At 50.8% G+C, this 20,820-nt stretch overlaps 1 protein-coding gene across 2 annotated transcripts in view; it reads right to left on the bottom strand.

Annotated features, from left to right (window-relative positions):
* LOC138531124 (cornifelin homolog) overlaps nucleotides 1-20,820 on the bottom strand; it is a 106,700-nt gene that overhangs the window by 8,410 nt on the left and 77,470 nt on the right. For both annotated transcript variants that reach the window (XM_069640967.1, XM_069640966.1), the window contains one exon: nucleotides 11,728-11,864. In XM_069640967.1, coding sequence (XP_069497068.1) covers nucleotides 11,728-11,864 — 137 coding nt within the window. The remainder of the gene's footprint in view (nucleotides 1-11,727; nucleotides 11,865-20,820) is intronic.

Genomic DNA, 20,820 nt, shown 5'->3' on the forward strand with positions numbered 1-20,820 from the left:
TGCACCACTACGGTGCTAGATTCCTCCCGGGCTGCGTTCACTTTGCTGACAAAGACCTTTCCACTATCATGAAGCAAGCTCCTCTGTGGCGCGTCTGTGTTAGATGGCTTGTACAAGCGGCTATCAGTCTCCTGATCTGATGCCTTGTGTATGTCAAATCCCAGTGACGCGAGGACCGAGGCAGCTTCGATGAGAATGTCAGATATTATTCTGGACTACAGATGGACAATTACTTTGTCATTCGCCGCCTCATCCGGGAATTCTATTGTCATTAGATCTTCTGATTCAATAGTTCTAAGACTGGGCACGAGATGCAACAACCGTAGCACATTGTGCCGGTTGAGGATTAAGTCATCACTATTATCGATCCGTTCGAGCCACAATCTATGGGGGGCTTGCATTTTGCATTTTAGTCTTTCCTCGTGTGGTTTGTTTATTATTCATTTGGTGAGAGTGACTTTGTTCTTCTATGCCGCCCCATCCTTGCGTTTTTCTCACTTTTTCCAACACTTTAATGGGCATGGCTAATTCTGTGCGGCCAGCATTGCTGTTAGTCCAAGACACAGGACCTTTAACGATTAGTACGGTTGTAAACTGAGTTCCGCCTCAGAGCATGTGTTTGTTGAGCCAGGCGTTTCCATTTATCATTTCGAGTTGTAAACGTTGGACTTTTTTCATGGGCTTCCAAGCTGGACAGTTTCTCTCTCTGTACTAGAGTGAAGATCCTGGCAGATTTGCCTGGTTTTGGCAGCCCAGTTGGAACCTCTGTGGTGGACTCTTCCAGGGCTGCATCATTTGCAGTGATGGGAGTGAGAGACACACTTCTCTCATCCTCCTCTTCATCTTCATAAATTGACAAGTTCAATAACTCTACAGGTATGTTGTCAATGCAGACTATCTCACCATCACCATCTTGTTTTGTCTGGGGCTCCAGCTTTTTCTGAAGATCCGCCTCATTGTTCTTTTTGCTTTGCATTAATGACTCCCTTTGGTTGGTGCTATTAACTATGACATTGACTGTCTTGATATTACAAAGGAATTTACTTGAGTTATTGTTACACCTTGCTTTCCTGGCAGTCTGATTCTTAGTCTTTTTGATTGGTCCATTCTTTAGTGTTGGTTTAGAAGAGGTATTAGGGACTGCAGCAGAGGCTCCTTTGAATATGTAGAAGATGCTGTTTGCATTGCTGTTCTCTCTGATGTCGCAGGATTTTAAATTTCCATCACAGGAGTAATACTTTGAGGCATTGGTGAGGAGGAAGTGGCCGTTTGAGGATTCAGCAGAGCAGGATTGACTGTAGCCATGCTCTTTTTGACGGCCATATTATAGGGGGTAATCGGCTCATCTCCTTGGGGTGATGGGGACTTCGCTTCATTGTGATCGCAAGCCAAAAAGATAACTTGGTCAACTTTGGCTTTATCTGTTTGGTGCAGAGCTGAGGCCACTTCACTACCAATAAGTTGGAGCTCATTTTTATGATTAGTGGTTCTTTCCGAACTCACGTCAACCTTATGATTGCATGAGCAGCCAGGTGATTTGCCTAGAGCCATGATTTTGTTGGCGTGGGTCGGATTGGCCTCAGGTCTCCACATACAATCTATGTTGTTATGGCGTTCTTTGTTGTGTACTGGATGCTGAGGATTTGGCTCGTCACTTATTGGAGACTCTTGGTCGAAATTGCGATCCTGTTTATGGCCTTCTCCCAAGCAGGGCTTTTTGTTTTTAAAACATCCCAGCGCTTCTTTTGCCACCTCAGCCAAGAGTTTTTTTCCCAGGCTATTGTTTTTTGTTTGTTCAGTCACGATATTTAAGGAGTCTTCAATTGTTTTGTTTAGATCCAGGTGACATAGTTTCAGCTCGTGGTTGTCGTGTTCCAGTTTGAGTATTTTTGTATTGGTTATTGTGATCAGAGTTGACAGGTCCTTGATGGTATCGTTTAGATGCTCTTACAACTTGACAAATGGAACAATTGTGATGGCCATTGATGTCATTATAGTCGACTGTATCTCGTGACTAAAATTCTCCCTTTGCAAGCCTGTATCTTCTACATTTTTGCATGGTAAATGAGGCCTAGCAGCGTTTTTCCCATACCTGACTTTTGGGAAGTCCGGTTCCATGATTGAAGAATCGGTCGTGGAAGACTCGGAAGTTGTTGAGCTTCCTGTGTCAGATCTTACTAGTTGTTTTGCTTTTGATTCAATTGTTATTTGAACCTCTGTCCTGTTATCCTGGTTTTGTAAGATTGTTTTTCAATAGTTCTTCGCTGAGAACATCGAATGCTGGGAGAGACACTAGACTCAGTTGTTCTGCGTTTAGCTTGCTCATTTCGCCATGTGTTTGGTGGTGTGGTGAGTGCGGCGTCGATTGAAATGGGAGCTTTATGTTCACCTGTAACAGGGTTGTCTCCTAAGGCACTTTTGGAGTTTCTTTCTTTGTTTATTCGCTTTAGGTCAAACGGCAGTTTGTTCACGACTTCTAGAGAGTTTCGTCTCTCGCTGTTAATGTTTAAGTCATGTGACGATCCTTGTGTGGAGCCTTGGAGACCACCTAATCCTTTAGTTATAGTTTCGAAGGAATCCGAAGGTGAATGAAATACCTCATCGTCGTTTATTATGGACATATTATCAATCCCAAAGCCCATGTTTAGGTCCACAGAACTCGCAAAAATACTAAAGAATTGTGACCTCTCCCTTTGTATTTCATTTAGGGATTTTTTGATTGTGCTTTGATGTTCACTTTCCGGAGAAGAGATTGTCACATCTGAGGCGCCTTGTACTTTGTGACGCTCCGAAAGATTCGAATCCTTGCGCAGAGTTTTTTCTTTGTTTGAACTTGAGCGTCCTTTGCGAGCTCTCCATGCTAACACACGAAGCTGAGGCACTATAAACAAAGTTAGCCCCGTAAATCCTGCAGTCGGGTCAACATCACAAGGAGGAGCGTAACCGGCCGCATAAAGCGTGCTGATCGAACCATCCATCTTCCAATCTTTATTTCCAGTGACTGGTGGAGTCCTCTTTTCTCTTTGTGTACAGGTGCATGTGACTCCATTCTGCAGATTATCATCTCAACTACTGTGATTTGAAAGGTGATTTAGATGGATGTTGCACAAGGACTGAGGGTTTGATTTTTGGTCTTTATCATTCGAAGGCTCGTGGGAGTTACGTGGAGACATACTGGGATCCGCTCGACCAGTCAAGAGGTCAAGAGAATCACGGAACCAGCAGCGGAATCAACAGAAAATGCAGAGGTGACAGTAGTGGGGACATCTGTGACGTGGTTGGGTGAAGCGTGTGAGGACCCCCAGTAAGTACTACAGTAGTGTGTTTATCAGGAACACTTACTTGGTGGCCTTGACGGCCCAATGGAAGAAGAGATGGCACACCAGTACCAGCTACGGGTTGGGTGCAGCAGGCTTGAGGAATCTCGAGCCTCCACTGCGCTCGTGTCTTTGGTGAGGCCGCTTTCAGTTTTATCGCGTGCGCTGCAGCTCATTGCTGGTCAAGGTTGATTTGACACGCGGTCAAGAGACCAAGCTTTCCACTTCCACCGACTCCAAATGACCCTGCTAGACTCCGCGACCGCTCCGCGGTGCAAGTCAGTTTATGAGAGTCACGCCTCCAGCCAGGGAGTGGGAAAGGGAAGACACACTCAGCCAGCAGCAGCAAGGGAACAAAAAAAGCAGTCCTTCCGCGTCTCGCGTCTTGACTCCAAATGACTCTGCTAGACTCCGCGACTGCTCAGCGGTGCGAGTCAGCTTATGAGAGTCACGCCCCCAACTAGGGAGAGGGAGAGGGAAAGGGAAAAGACACTCAGCCAGCAGCAGCAAGGGAAAAAAAAAAGCAGTTCTTCCACGTCTCGCGTCTCGATTCCAAATGACTCTGCTAGACTCATGTGTGACCATAAACTGAACCGCACACACATCTTATTTGCACTTCAGTGCTGGTACATAGTGTTTTACTACAAACCAATTATTATAACACAGAACTGAGCGTGTTGACCTTAGCATGACACATCAATAGCATGAATCAATTCGTATGTGTGTCATGTTTTTTTACCTGACCTAGGTCATGCTGCTGGATTGAGCACTTCTTAACTGCAGCATGACCTATGTCAGGTCAAAAAACATGACGCACATACAAATTGATAAATGCTATTGCTGTTTCTGAGCTGGACTACCATCTCATTTCACAATGTGCTTCCACGCTTGGCAGGTTTGGGTCCGCGATTTTACATGGGAAAACTTTGGTCTTCGTCTTTCCTGCTGCCAGATTCTCCCTGGGTGGCTGTCGCACCACTGCTGTAGGGTCTTACAAGGGCTCCAACCAAGCCCCAACTTCCAGCAGGATGCATACCTAGCCTGCTTCTTTTTCCCCAAAGACTGAAAATAATCCCAGTGTTGCGGTTGGGTGAAATAGGTGTAACCAGGATTGAAAAAATATGGGAGCTGAATCTGGGCCTGCAAAGGGATACGCACACCTGCAATACCCCCACATAAACCCAACTGAACCACTGCCTTCATTTACACCTAACTTTAGACCCATACGCCCCCTCTCGCACACCCACACCCTTCCCACATTCATAGCCAGCCTCTAACACACCCAGATCTCGACTCATCCACCCCCACATGCCTCCGCCAACTTCCCCCTTCTTCCGCTTGCCCGTCCTGCTGTGCTTGGCGCTCTCCTCAATGCATGAGGGCCTGGAGGCGGCACATGTTCAGCTCATGGGGGGTAAGCAGGCTCTCAGTTACACACCTTAGCTTAATGCCAGTGTCTCCAGCAAGGAGTAGTCATACTTACTTCGATAGGGGGCGTGGCCTGACGCGCATGGAGTGAGGACGGCGCTTCCTTGAGCTCCGGTTGGGCCGCGCAGTCGGATCCTTTTTTCGGGCATTACGAGAGTAGCTGTGCCGTCTACTCACCGGTACAGCTGCTCATAAGGCGGTTGCCCGTGTGTGGCATCTTTTCCCGAAGAAAATCGGAGCCTGGGCACCCGTGGAATCGACTCAGCCCGGCTCCCCCCACCTCCCGAGGGAAGTCTCCAAGATGGCGGCCGCATCACGTCGTTGACTCCGGGGCTCCGGAGCACCCGCGGAGATCGGGACGCCCACCAGACTGATCACCCGCCCCTCCGGATAATAGCAGCCATCCAGGGGCCCGAGCCACCCCCCGAACCGAGGCCCCACAGACCTCTACCAAGATCGGACGGCGGCATCGCGGGGGCCCTCCACTTCGCGCCCAGAACCGGCGCCCCCGCGGATCACACACCGCCGGCCCCGCGGACTCTGAGCCCTGGCCTGTGGGGCGCCTGACACACTCGCCGCCACCCGGGGGCCCTGGCCGCACACTCGGGCGGACTTCCACACCGGGGCCGCATCTGGCCTCCAACTGGGATTGACACAAGGACACTTCATCTGGGGCGTGTGCCACACCTGCAGTGGGAGCCCCCCCCACCCCATCTAAAAGCCGACCCCACCATCTTCCTGCGAGCTTCAGTCCACCGGCCAGACGACGGGGGCCTCCTCACCTCCCCCAACTGGCACCATCCTGCCCTGCAGCAACCAGCTTTGACCGGCTCCCCCCACCACTCCAACCACATCACGTCGTCGACCCCGGGGCACCAGAAAGCCCGCGGAGATTGGGTCATCTGCCGTCCCCTCTGCAGACTGTTGTCACCCAGGGGCCCGAGCCACACCTCGGAACGAGGCCCCACATACTTCAACCGGGATCAAGGGACAGCATTGTGGGGGCCCTCCGCCTCCCGCCCAGAATCAGCGCCCCCGCAGATCAGACATTGCCGGCTCACTTGGGTGGACTTCCACACTGCGGCCGCGCTCGGCGGCCTCCAACTGGGACCGACACAAGGACGCCGCACTTGGGGCGTACACCATACTCACTACGGGAGCCCCCCGCCCCATCTAAAGGCCAACCCCAACATCTCTTGCGGGCCTCAGACCAGCAGTCCATCAGCCAGATGACGGGAGCCTTCCCACCTCCCCCAACCAGCACCCCCCTGCCCCGCAGCAACCAGCTTTGACCGGCTCCCGCCACCACTTCATCCTCGGGCCACAACGACTTGCACGCCCCCACCACGGGGCAGCTGCACACCTGTCACAAGAGGTGCACTAGGATTGGCGACACGACGCACCTAACAGACACGCAGCGGTGGGCTGCCTGAAGTCGCATGCTTACCCACTCTGCGGGAAGACATTGAACCCCCTGCCTCACTCATCGAAGCCAAGAAACTCCACTATGGCGGCCGCAAGAAATAAGGCCAGAAATGCCACCATGGACCCTTTCGTTACATCTAAGTCTCAGCCAGCCTCCCAGACCACCCCGACAGGCCCAGCACCGCGAGCCAGCTCGGAGGACGACACCAGGCACAATCAGGTATTGGATGCGATCGCCGCCCTAAGATCATCCATAGAATCGAAGATAGGCGAAGTCAAAGCTGACATCCAACTGATAAGACAGGATGCCCGCAACCTGACGGAACGTGTCACCGCTATCGAATCTTCCCAGAAGGACAGGTCCGACGACACGGCGGTCCTAAAGTCGGAGGTTGCAACTCTCAAAAACAAGGTGTCCCTTCTGGAGGCGAGGTCCGAAGAGGCGGAGGGCCGCGCCAGGCGCAACAACATCAGGATACTGGGGGTGCCGGAGGGGACAGAGGCTATGGACCCGACAGCCTTTGTGGAATCCTTAATCCAACAGGAGATTGGGGTGGCAAATCTCTCCCAGGGCTTCGCCATAGAGAGGGCTCACCGATCCCTCCAAAAGAAACCCCCCCCAGGCTCCTACCCTCGCCCCATCATTGCGAAGGTACTCAATTTTCGGGACCGGGAGGTAATCCTGAAATTCTCTCGAGAAGGCGGAGAAATACAACGGGGCAACTCTAAAATCACTATATACCCCGATTACACCCAGTCGGTCCAGAGGGCCAGGAACTCGTTCGTACCAATCAAGGCTAGACTGAGGAAACTCAATCTGAAATATATGCTGCTTTACCCCTCCAGACTGAAAGTGCTTTTTAAGGGAAGAGCAGTGTTCCTGGAAACTCCGGAGGCGGCCACTATGTGGATGGAACATAACGGCCTGGCCGAGGTCCCTGCGGATGCTTCTCTCGGACAACATAATGAAGACAGCCAGGGATGACACAGATGCCCCCCCAACACACCAGAAATGGTAAAAGAGTCCCGACCCACCTGAAGCAAAACTACAAAAAGAGTTCGCTAAACGAGTGCGCGGCCCGCCGGACTCCCCATGCGCGTACATAGACCCCGTTCCCGCGAGAGACCAGTGCAGGCCAGTTGCCAGCACATACTTACTCGCGCTAGACACCCGGATGGGGACAGACAGTGCGAGAGCACCCGAGCACTGCACCGTTGTGACAGGAGCTGGGTGCACCAGTTACAGTTGTGTTTTTCAAGTTGTTGTTGTTCTAACTCTCCCGCCTCCGAGAACTTTTACCGGCTCCAGAACAAACTCAAAATTAAACTTTGAAACGGATCGCCCCTCACGGTTTGGACAGGTCATGGCCCGAGACAAAATACGATCAACCCTTGGAAGAGTGGGGGTATCTCCGCTGACATCTGAAGCCGACGCACAATGGCATCAAAACCTAAGGTGATCACGTGGAATGTCAGGGGAATGGGATCCTACCTTCGTAGAAACCGGATACACTCCTATCTGAAGAGGAAGAAGATATCCTTCGCTCTACTACAGGAAACGCACCTCTCCACAGACTCCGCGGACAAACTATTGAAATACTGGGGTGGCCAGGGGCATGGCTCATCCTACTCGAGATATGCACGGGGAGTGTACACATGGGTAAGCCCAGGCACCCCTTTCCAACAACTGGGCGTAGAAAGAGACAACGAAGGAAGATACCTGATAATGTGGGGCATGCTGGAAAACACTCGGCTATGCATAGTGAACTCATATTTCCCCCAACACGGCATTCCCTCTCACCTCGGGAAGCTGTGCGCCAGGATCATGCTCCATAGGGACCATACCCTAATATGGGGAGGGGATTTCAACTGTGTCATGGACGCTGAAATGGACAGGTCTATCACACCACGCGCACCCAACAATCTTTCCTCCGAAGCCCTTCGCAGAGCAATGGAGGAGTTGCACATGACCGACATTTGGCGGGACCTGCACCCAGTCGATAGATCCTACTCGTTCTATTCGGCCCCCCACAACCTCCACACCAGGATAGACTATCTCTTCATAAACCATGAGCTGACTTCACAAGCTGAATCTGCGTCCTACCTGGGCAGATCGATATCGGACCACTCTCCGCTAGTACTGCAACTCTGTCTGAGAGGCCCTAGACCCCCTATCCCGATGTGGCGCATGCCAACAGAGGCCTTGACCGATCCCGCATTCAAGGAAACCCTAGCTGAGAAGCTTGAGGAATATATAGACCTCAATAAGGGCTCAGTCGACAAATGGAGTACACTCTGGGAAGCAATGAAGGTGGTGACGAGGGGAGAGGTAATTGCCGAAGCAGGCGGGATCAGGAGGCAATTGAGACAAGTACTAGAGTCCGAGGAGGAGGAGATCAAGCACCTTGAGAGTACACTCCCCCCAACGATGGAGACGGAAGCCAGGCTGAAGGAGGCTAGAGAAGACTGCAAAACCGCATGGGAGAGACTCTCGAAGTTCGACTATTCCACTCGGTCTGCGAAGGCACACAGCGAAGCGGATAAACCAGGTAGGATACTTGCCTGGTTATGCAGTAAAGAACACCCAAGGTCGGCACTAAATTTGATTAAGGACAGCCGGGGTACACCCCACAGGACACAGCAAGCTATAAACGACACCTTCTCTGATTACTATGCCGAACTATACGCCCATACCAATCGCATACCCAAGGCTGATATCAAAGACACCTTGGAGGAAGTCGGTCTACCCAGACTGAATCAGGAGCAGAGAGACATGCTGGGGGAGCCCATCACGCCCGAGGACATTTCCGAGGCGATCAGATCCCTTTCCACGAGCAAAACCCCCGGAACAGACGGCCTTACACCGGAGTTCTACAAGGCATACGAGGGGCTCCTATCCCCCATACTACAAGAAGTCTACGCGGAAGCATTCGAAACTGGGGGGTTACCTAGCAGCATGAGGGAGACCCTTATAGTCCCACTGCTTAAGCCTGGCAAACCACCTGAAAACTGTGACTCATACCGCCCAATAGCGCTCCTGAACTACGACAGCAAAATACTAACAACTATTCTGGCAAAGAGGCTCTCGAAAGTAATAGGAACCCTGGTACACGAAGACCAAACTGGCTTCGTTCCGGGACGCAACACCACGGCCAACCTGCGTAGACTCCAGCATGTGATAGCATACACGGCCGAATCCACCGAAGACCTGGCAGTATTGTCGCTAGATGCCATCAAGGCTTTCGACTCGATCTTCTGGGAGTGGCTGATTGAGACCCTGAGGGAATTTGGGCTCGGCGATCAATTTGTTCGCTGGGTCGAGGTGCTTTACAACAACCCAGTTGCGAGAGTGAAGACTGGCAGCATGATATCGCGGGCGTGGCCCATCCAGAGGGGAACCAGGCAGGGATGTCCCCTCTCCCCAATGTTATACATTCTGGGCCTTGAACCGGTGGCGATCTATTTCAGGAATCAGCTCTTCGATGCCGGCATCAGCTTGGGCGGAACAGACAATATCATCTCCCTGTATGCTGATGACGTCCTCCTATACCTACGAGACCCCCAGATAAACGCCCCTATAGCCCTGGATATCCTAGACAACTTCGCGAAATACTCAGGGATAAAATTTAGCCGCCAGAAATCATGCTCCTTCCCCCTGGCTGGACTCAGAGGCAAGAGCGCTGACGAACTCCCTACGATTGGGATTAAATGGCAGGTGGAGGCGTTCCGCTACCTGGGCCTCACCATTAAGCACACGCCGGCCTCTACCCATGACTGCAACACGGAGGTGGCCATGTCCGGAGTACGCAGATCTATTAAATTCTGGTCGAAACTGCCGCTCTCAATGATGGGTAGAGTGGCAATATCCAAAATGATAATATTGCCCAGATTTCTTTACTACTTCACAAACATGACATACTACATCCCACCACCCTTCTTCAGGAAGCTAGAATCCCTATTAAGAGACTTTCTGTGGGGCCGGACCAGACACAAGCTTGCACTGAACATCCTTACGCTCCCCTACGCTGAGGGTGGCGTTCAGCTTCCCGACTTTCAGAGGTATTACCTGGCGGCACAACTGACCCATATCGCAAAATGGCTATGTGACGACCCCTCGGCAGAGACGAATCTCCTGCACCAACTAACCTCCCCCATGCACCCCAAGGAGCTAATATGGAACAAGCAAGTGGGGCCTCATGACCCACCCATGATAGCACAGCTGGGGCGACAGGTATGGACAAAGGTCACAGCTATGCTGGGGCTACGGCACCCGTACGCACCAGAGATTCCCATCCTGGCAGACGTGTGCAAAACCAACAGCGACTTATCGGCGATGAGGAGATGGGAGCACCACGGCCTTTACTCATGGGGAGACATGTTCAGCGATGGGCTGTTTAGAGACTTTGAATCACTGCAACAGACAGATGGACTCCCCCCAGGACAATTCCTATGGTACCAGAAGGTGAGACAGGTTGCCAAAGAGAAATGGACTGAATGGCCTGAGGAGCCGGACACACGCCCACTTGTGCAGGAGCTGTATGGTGTCGGCGACGGCTGGAAACCGACGTCGAGATTGTACATCCAAATAAACGACAGGACCAACCCAAGAAGCGCACGCCTGAAAGAGAAATGGGAGTCTGACTTAGGGACCGAAATCACAGAAGGAGAATGGTCAAGGGCCCTATCATACCCAAAGGAGATATCCCGGAATGCGAGGTTCAGGCTGATTCAGCTCAATATCCTCTACAGGACCTACATGACTCCGCATAGGATAGCCACATTCTCCGACAAGGTGGCTCCGACCTGCCCATGGTGCACTGCCGACCACGCCGACATGATCCACATGTTCTGGACCTGCCCTAAAACACAGAAACTCTGGTCCGCCGTCGAACAGACCTGTAGGAGAGCTGGGTTGGAGACATATGAATGGACACCTAAGGAATGCCTCCTGGGTACCCACCCCAGGTTGAGTAAAATCAAACACCTGGTGAAGTTTATGGACATTGCATGCGCACTCACGAAGAGAACAATTGCCATGGCTTGGAAATCCCCGACTGGCCCCAGACACGAACCCTGGACTAAGGAGATGCTAAGATGGACGGCAGCCGAAACCAGGGCGTGGGAGGAAGGGATAAACCGAGGCGGAGAAGATCCAAGCACCGCGCTGGAGGCTTGGAAGTCCCTCCTGAGAGACTTGATTTCCTCAACGAGCCTCAAGCCCCCTTGAGTCTACCCCCCCTGGACCATCGAGTAGGGTCGACCGAGACACTGGAACATCAAACCCACACTCCCCTCCACAAAACGCTCTAGTATGATCGGCCAGCCCTCACCGACCTGAGACGAGGGTCCGACAACAAAGCGATGAGCCCAACATCCCGGAGGACATGCGGACAGTTAGTGTTATTTTTGTTATTTGTTAAGTTAAGTTGCCCACCCTTACCAAGCTTAAATTGCATATATGTTATACTTTAGGTGACTCACCCTCACCACGCTCTTGATGCTTCAATGTACAAGCATACATAAATGCCAATAAAAATATTTAAAAATAAATACTTACTTCGATACGCCAACGCTCCCTCATGGCGGTCCTCAAAGCAAGAAAGGTCCCAGGCAGCAGAGGAAGGCAGAAGCACTCCCCGAAGTCCTTAGACACCTTGCACATCAGGTAACAGGGTATGAAGGTGCCACAGAGGCCTAGAAAGAGAGAAGAGGTCAGGGCAATGCCAAGTGGGATCAGGGTAGTCAAAGGTGTTTTTGATGCTCTGGACAAAAATGGTGGTTTGGTCCCCTGTAATACATTTGCAGTGGCCCACCCGCATGACCAACAGGAGGTGATTGTATGTGAGAATTCCCTCTTTATGTATGTAGCTGGGGGATGGGCATGGTAGAGCAAAACCTGGCTTTGTTCAGCTGTACATTCTATAAAGGATAGAAGTGCCTCCAGGGGTCAAGTCCTTGAAAAGAAAACATACCAATTGAATGTGGTGTCACCAAAAATTATTATATCAAGGTGTATTGAAAAAAGTGGCGGACTCCATGCACCCACGTATACCCCGACTTGAGCCCTGGCGTGCCTCACCTCAAACTCCTTCCACTCTTGCTTGCCCCACCCCCGCCTGCCCTGGTTGCCCCCCCAACCTCCACAGTACCCATCTTATCCCCAGGTACTGCCATTATTTGCCAGGCATTGCTACTGTGCGCTCTGTTCGTGTGCAGGTATTGCTATCATAAACCGTGCACTGCCATCATTTGATGATGTACTCACTAGGCAGTGACATCATATTCCCAGCTACTTGCACAATATGCCAGGTTTTGCTTTCAAATCCTCAGATACAATAGTTTGCCAGGTATTACCATAATGTGCCCAGGAAAACAAATTGCCAGGCATAGCCACACCTGGCTTTGGCTAGGAACCCCGCAATAACCAAGTGTTTGCCATAATGTGCCGGGCTACTCCTACCATATGTCAGTTTATGCCATAAATCACCTAGAAAATCAGACCCATTTTTTGCCAGGTGCTCACTTCATGTGTCAGATGTTTTTCATCCTATGTCCAGCTACTAATATTGTACGCAAATGCATGGATGTCTTAGGTGAGGAACAGAGGTGGACTGGCCTTTAGGGAACTCTGGAGATTTCCTGGTAGGCCTTTGAACCTGGGCCTCTTTTGTGTGGGAAGCCATTTTATTTCCATAGGAAAAGGGTTAGGCTTGCTGAAAATGTGTAATATGGGGCCACTTAGAACATTGTTTCCAGGGCCTCCTTTGCTTCCCAATCCATCCCTGGTGAAGATCATGACGTTCCTACATTCCATCTTTCCCACCGCCTCTTTGCCAGCTTGGCCAGGGTGGTGGACTGGGCAGGTAGAAAGCAATGACGCTCTGCTCTCTCCTGACACTCTAACGGTGCTGGTATGGGAAGAGGATTGGAATGTCCCTGCGCTCCCCCTTGGCAGGGGGAAGTGGATGAATGCACAACAACTCTTCTATGCCTATATTGCAGCACACGGTGTGTGCGGTACCCCTCCGCAGGGTCGAAGAGTACGCAGGTGCTCTGGGACCTGGGCACCCCCGCCAACTGCTGGAAAAAGCCATCAGCGCTAAAAGTCCCTATACTTTCAATGGGACTTCCTAAAAATCTGTCCACCGGCACCCCCTTGGAAAATCAAAAGTCAGCTCCCCTGCCCTACTGTGTTTTCTGTGCTTCAGATAAAATACCCAAGAACCTTTTCCTTTTGAACCAAAACAATACATGCTTCACCAATCTTATTTGAACAAACATACAGCATTATTTTGCGTATTTGGTAGCACTAATGCCACTAAAAACCAACAATTAAATAACCACTTAAAATGTATTTTATTTTAGGAAAATGCAATGGGGTGGAACATGCCAAAGCCTGATGAAGCTGGCCTCTCCCCTTTTATTCTGTACTGGTTGTTCCTCTTATGTGGATTCCTCCAAAATCTTACCGTCTCCACAGCACTAGAGGTGAGATTGGAGACGGGGCTCCAAACAACAGACCTGACCCACAAAGGGCACCCTTAAATGAACAGAAGAAACAATATCTTTCCTGTATCCAGGACCCCGATTGAGAGGAGCCCTTCAATGCTGGTGACATGTCTGCCTATTTTGTTGGAAGGAAGTGATGTGCCCCGGCTGGTCCCAAAACTGTTGCTCTGGAAGGGAGTAGTTTCTTAACCGTAACTCCATTTCTCCAGCGTTGGTATCTTTCATGGATTCACATGCTTAGAATATTCCCCGTCGTCAGACTGGGAACCCTCGGTACACATATATAGTCGTTTCCTATAGGAAAAAACTTCCGACACTTGTGTGTCCTATCCACATCTATGTCCTCTCCGGGGCCGTCCACGCATGCCCCGTAGGACGTAATGGTATAAAAGCCCCGCCCCCGCGGGTCCCGTCAGATTTCGGCCCCTCCAAAGTAGAAAGGGGAACCTGTTTATGCACATATCTTGCACATTGCATTTCGGGGAGGCTGGCGGGCGCATGTGAATCCATGAAAGATACCAACGCTGGAGAAATGGAGTTACAGGTAAGAAACTACTCCCTTCTCCAGCATTGGATCTTTCATGGATTCACATGCTTAGAATAGATTGTATAGCAGTATCCCAGAAGACGGAGGTGAGAATGCAATGCAACATACATCACAAAAACCACTCCCAGTCCAAATATATCTATATGCACGTAAGCAGCAACATATATATATATATTTTTTTTTATAAACATATTCATAATACATAAAAACCAACATAGGTAAGTTAAGAGACAACAGCTTCACCATATTTGGCTTACCTCATTGAAAAAGATGGCGCAGCACTGCCCTTCCCATCTGTACTTCATCCGCATGCTGCCTTTCCAGACAGTAATGGCGTGTGAACGTGTGTGGGACTGACCATGCCGCCGCCTGGCAGATGTCTGTCAGAGAAATTCCTGCCCATAGCGCCGCGGAGGAGGCTGTCGATCTCGTGGAATGGGCTCTAGGGTGCCCTTGTAGGGGTCTCCCGGCCTTGGAGTGACTAAAAGCAATCGCCGAAGAGACCCATCGAGCCAGTCCCTGCTTGGAAATTGCCCTTCCTCTCGTCGACGGCTCATATGCGATGAACAGCTGTCTGGTAGTTCTGAGTTCTTGTGTTCTTTGCAGATAAAACTTTAACGCTCTTTTCACATCAAGAGTATGAAGAGCCTGCTCCGCCGTCGACGACGGGGTCGCAAAGAAAGTAGGGAGAACAATGGTCGAATGTTTGTGATAGATCGTCGGCACCTTCGGGATGAAAGTAGGATTAGTTGATAGTATCACTTTGTCCTTAAAGAATCTCATATATGGAGGGTCTATGACTAATGCCTGTAATTCCGACACTCTTCTAGCTGACGTAATGGCAATTAAGAAAGCCAGCTTCCACGATAGGAACTGCATGGATGAAGAGGACATTGGTTCGAAAGGAGGCTTCATTAAGGCCGCCAACACCACATTTAGGCTCCACGATGGTGGGAACCGTTTCGTAGGAGGAAAGGTTCTAAAGAGACCCCTCATAAAATGTTTCACCAGCCTGTCGCTGAATAACGGTGAGGACTGTCTCCTCCTCGTGAACCTTGAGATGGCCGCCAGGTGCACCTTGATGGATGACGAGGATAGCCCACTCTCTGCTAGGTGAAGAAGATACGGCAAAATTTGTTCTGGAGTTACTTCCAAAGGCCGTATTTCGTGCTGCGTTTGACACCACATACAGAACCTTCGCCACTTGCATATGTATGACTTGTTAGTGGAAGGAGCCCTAGCCGCCTGTAGAATTCTCCGGCAATCCGACGAGACTTTCAAATTGCCAAATTCTGAAAAGTCAGGAGCCAGGCCGTCAGGTTGAGGCTGTCCGGATTGTGATGCCACACCGTTCCCTTGTCCCTGGACAGGAGATTCGGAATTTTCTGGAAAGTTATCGGTTGTTCCAATGACAGATGTAGTAGGTCGGAAAACCACGGTTGTCTCGGCCAATACGGTGCCACTAGAATGACCTGGCATTTGTATCTGCGAATCCACTGTATTGTCCTCCGCATAAGGGGAAACGGAGGGAAGGCGTACAGGAACTTGTCTGTCCACGGAAATGAGAACGCTTTCCCTAGGGATCCTTTCTGAGGCCATCTGCTCGCGAACTGCTCGCATTTCTTGTTTTCTTTCGTTGCGAAGAGATCGACTGAGGGATGACCCCACCTTTTGAAGATTTTTTGCAGCTGAATGGTGTCCATCTCCCACTCGTGTATCTGAGCCATGCTCCTGCTCAGGGAATCCGCTTGTACGTTCTTCACTCCTGGGAGATGGTGAGCCACTATAGATATGTTGTGTTTCAAAGCCCAATGCCATACCTTTTGAGCCTCCACAGAAAGGGTCCTGGATCTCGTGCCGCCTTGTTTTATCAAGTAGAACATGGCTGTCGTGTTGTCTGTCAGCACTCTCACTCTCGAACCCTTGATATGTGGGAGGAATGATTTCAAGGCCCATCTCACTGCCCTCAGTTCCAGCACATTGATATGTAGGCGTGATTCGGTCGGAGACCATCTGCCCTGGGTTTGGTGGTTGTCCATGTGTGCTCCCCAGCCCGTCAGGGATGCGTCCGTGATGATGGTATTCCTAAATTCTGGTTCTTGTAGAGGAACCCCTCTGTCCAGGTTGTGAACACTTTTCCACCACTGGAGGGCTCAGATGATACCGTCGTCGTCGACGGTTAACCTGTCTGACCACCGGCACGTGGCCTGCTTCCATCTGTCCGCTAGGAACTCCTGTAGAGGCCTCATGAACAAACGACAGTTGGCTACTAAGTGGATGCAAGAAGATATGGAACCTAGGATCACCACATACTTCCTCACTGAAAGTGTGCCATGTAAGCGTAGTTGACTTGTCAGTCGATTGATCTTTGACCTTCTGTCTAGGGAAGGTTTCACTATTCCCGCCTGGGTTACGAATTGAGCACCCAAGAACTTTAAGTTCTTTGATGGCCTTAGAGAGGATTTTTCGAAGTTCACTGCGAACCCCAGTCGTTGCAGAAGCTGTAAGGTGTCTGTACGCTGTCGTTGGTCGACGCCGAGGAGGATCCCCTCACAAGCCAGTCGTCGAGTTACGGGTATACATGATGCCCTTTCTTTCGCAGCCAGGCTGCCACGGGTGCCAAACATTTTGTGAACGTTCTTGGGGAGGATTTGAGACCAAACGGGAGCACTGCGAATTGGTAGTGTGTCCGACCTACCATGAACCTCAGAAACTTCCTGTGTTTTTGACACATAGGAATGTGGAAGTAAGCGTCCTGCAGATCTAGAGACGCCAAAAAATCCCCCACTTGAACGGACCTGATAACTTCCTGCAGCGTGAGCATTTTGAATTTCTGGCTCTGCAAGGTCTTGTTGAGGTCGCGCAGGCCGAGAATGGGACGCCATTTCATTTTCCGTTCGGCTATTTTACCACAAAACACCGTGAGTATACCCCTTGGCCTTTCTGCGATGCAGGGACTAACTCTATGGCACCTTTTCGAAACATATGTGCTACTTCCTGCAGCAAAATGTTCAGATGTGGTTGGGGTAGGGGTATCGGTGGACATTTTGGAGGTTTGCATTTGAATAGTAGAGAATGTCCGTACCTCACTGTGTCCAACACCCACTGATCTGTTGTGATGTTTTCCCATTCTTTGACGCAGCTTGACACTCTTCCTCCCAGAACGGTGTGCATCCCGTCATTGCTGGTCTTTCTGTTTGTTCGTCGACGACGAATAAGTCGGTCGTCTCTTGGATGACTGGAAGTTTCTGCGCCGGCTTGAGTTTTGAGAGGCGCGTCTATATCCTTGGGTAGGGTATGCCGTTCTGCCAAAGGATCTATCCCTGGGTGTAGAAAATCTTGAGTTGCCAGATGCCCCTCTAAAGGGACGAAAAGGTCGAAAGTGTTTACCACTCTGAAGAGAACCCAACGAACGTGCTGTATCCGAGTCCTCTTTCATGCCCTTCAAGGCCTCGTCCACCTTTTCTCCGAAAAGAAGGTCACCTTCGAAGGGCATGTCCAATACTTTATACTGCACCTCGGGTCTGAAGTTGGTGCACTTAAGCCAAGCCTGGCGTCTTAGAACAACTCCGTTGTTTATCTGCTTAAAGCCCGAATCTGCCAGGTCCACCGCTATGTTAATAGCATGATTCGACGCCTCTTCGCCCTCTCGTACCAGAGACATCGCCATTCTTCTATGTTCCTCCGGAAGGTGGTCCAGTATAGGGGCTAGTCTGTGCCACATCTCCCTGTCGTACCTGGCCACAATAGCCAGAGAGTTGGCTGCTTTCACAGTTGCAGCACCCACGGAAAGAACCTTCTTACCAAACACGTCCTGGCGCCTTGACTCATTATCCGGAGGGGTAGAGCACTTGTGTTGGGCCTTCGCTTTCCTCGTCGCCGCTGCCGACACCACTGAATCAGGTGTAGGTTGGGACGAAAGACACTTCGGGGTAGAGTCTGGCACTTTAAATTTCTTTTCAATTCGGCCTTTGACGGCCGGTTCAGAAAACGGGTGACGCATGGTTTGAACACCCTCTTTCCAGACATGATCTAAAATGGGTATTGAGAATATTGAACGTCTATTCTTACCCATATGGTCGAACAGAAAGCAGTCCTTTTTCTCCTCCTGCTGAACTAGGCCAAACTCCTTGCATGCCTTTTACATCATTGAATGAAAAGCGCCAATATCGTCAGGTGGCGACGGGTGAGTAGGGCTCTTTGGTGGTTCCAATTCAACATCCGAAACCCAGGATGGATCCCTAGATGGAGACAGGGAGATATCCGATGCTGACCCACGGTCAGATAAAGAATCCGAAAGCTCACCCTCCTCCTGGACTACTGGAGTCACCGGAACTCCGATCGTTTTGGTTGGACGGTGTGACGGGCCGGGTTCGTCGACAGGGGGAGTCGACGCCACAGGTGGAAGCCTTTCATCCAACGATTTCAGCAGCAAGTGTAAGGAGGACAGGACCTCCATGGACAGGGCCGATTGAGAGTTTGGAGGTTGGGTAAACACCTGAGAGCAGGTTGCTCCTGATGGTGACTTGGCTCGTAGCCCAAGGTCTTCCGGGCCCGCAATCCTGAAACCGTCGTCTTCCTTCGAGGAAATCGACACTGCTTGTTCCTGCAGTAATGTGTCCGGCAACCCCAGATCAAAAACTTCTGGTCTCCAGGCCAGGACTTCGGTCGACGAGGACATCGTCGCCGTCGTCGTCGTCGGGTTGATGACGGGGGAGACCAACTGCGTCAGAGGTAGTGAGAACACTGACTGGTTCGTCGTTGTCGACAGTGGGCCTGCAGGTGGCTTAGGCGGTCCCGCCTTAACGGCGCTCTCCCTGCGTTTATCCGATTCTCTACTCGTGGCAGATCTAAGAGGATCGCCCGAGGAGGATTTTGGCCTTTCCTTTCCTTGTTTTTTCGACGATGATGATGATGTATTTTTTGAAGATTCTTTTGAAGAGTCCTTGGAAGAGTGGCTTTGTGGATCCTTTTCCACCGGTCGAGTCTTCTTCGCCGGTGGTTCCGACGAGGTTGAACGGCGCGGGGCTCCCGATGTTTTCGTCGAGGCCACACTGCGCACGGAGCCAACCTCCGACTGAGGGTATGCTCCCGCCCCGTCATTTAACCACGAAACCAGCCTCCGACTCCGATCTTTCAGGGTTTTCTGGGAAAAACCTTTACATATTTCACACTGCTCTGCCGAATGGTGAGGGTGGAGGCAATAAATACAATCGAGATGGCCGTCCCCCTCGTAAACCTTCTTCAATCCGCACGTGGCGCACGGGCGAAAGAGAGGTTTTCCTGACATTCTGGTAAGACCAATAACCTCACAGGAGCTCGTTCGGTCAACAAAGCGAGTAATATCAACGATAGCCTAGAAAGTAGAGACTACGCGAGGAGATCCCACTATCTTTGGAGACGGTTGAAATCTGACGGGACCCGCGGGGGCGGGGCTTTTATACCATTACGTCCTACGGGGCATGCGTGGACGGCCCCGGAGAGGACGTAGATGTGGATAGGACACACAAGTGTCGGAAGTTTTTTCCTATAGGAAACGACTATATATGTGTACCGAGGGTTCCCAGTCTGACGACGGGGAATATTCTAAGCATGTGAATCCATGAAAGATCCAATGCTGGAGAATGGCAATGACTGGGTGCGTGGTAGGCTCAGACAAGCCTGTAGGGCAATGCCCAAAGTGCCAGCCGATGATTCAAGTATGGGCCATTGTATTTTGCCAGAATAGACTACTATTTATGGACACAGCAGGACAGTTTCATAAGTTTCCTACTAGTTGCAACCAATTTTACTAAGCAGATATGCTTTCAAATGAATTATTTGCAAATTATTTTACCAAAAACGTCTTCTTGGGTAGAACTTAAACAGACTGTTCTGAGATCGTGGGCCACATTTTTATTTGTGCCTCACAAATGTATGTACCAGTCTGACCCTGGACTACTTGGAGGCCAGCTGGCCAGAAGGGATACGTTATGGATGACTTGCGACTCTGCTTCTCTGTGGCAGGAGTATGAAGGTTGGAGGGTATATAGGACGGTGGACAGCATGTTGGAGAGAGTGGGAGCCCCGTCTGCAACCCGTAGATGCGGACTGAGGCTTTGGGATCTGCCAACTGTGCTGGGCTTTTATCGGTGATGTGTAACACCCTTCCTGACCCATATGTGTAAATTAGCGGGGCCTCAGGTGGTCCAATCCAGTAGGGGGGTGATGCTCCCCTGTAAGGCGTGTGGAGCCTAGTCTAATGGCTACACTGTTATCAGACTCTCCATTAGAGATCCATTGTAATCCTAGATCCGTCACGGGCTGGGTGTGTCTTAACATGGAGGTAGGGGCCCAATGCTTCCACTACTGCCAAGACACAGCAATGACTGCCTAATTCAGATGCTTGTATCATTAATGAAATCTGACCTTCCTTGGTGCGTGGATCTCTTTCTGTGACACAAGTCATTAAGTGGTGCTCGTGGGGGTGGGGGAGGGTGCATTTGTGTGGTGCTGCATGGGACCTACCACAGGCTACTTCATGTCAGCTAAAGCAGTAGGAGGCGGTGATCTCCCCCCAGCCCAAGCTCTTTGAGGTGTATACAGATAAAGAGT

This window comes from Ambystoma mexicanum, chromosome 1q (genome assembly GCF_040938575.1).
Source record: "Ambystoma mexicanum isolate Mex_15411 chromosome 1q, UKY_AmexF1_1, whole genome shotgun sequence".
Lineage (NCBI taxonomy): Eukaryota > Metazoa > Chordata > Amphibia > Caudata > Ambystomatidae > Ambystoma > Ambystoma mexicanum.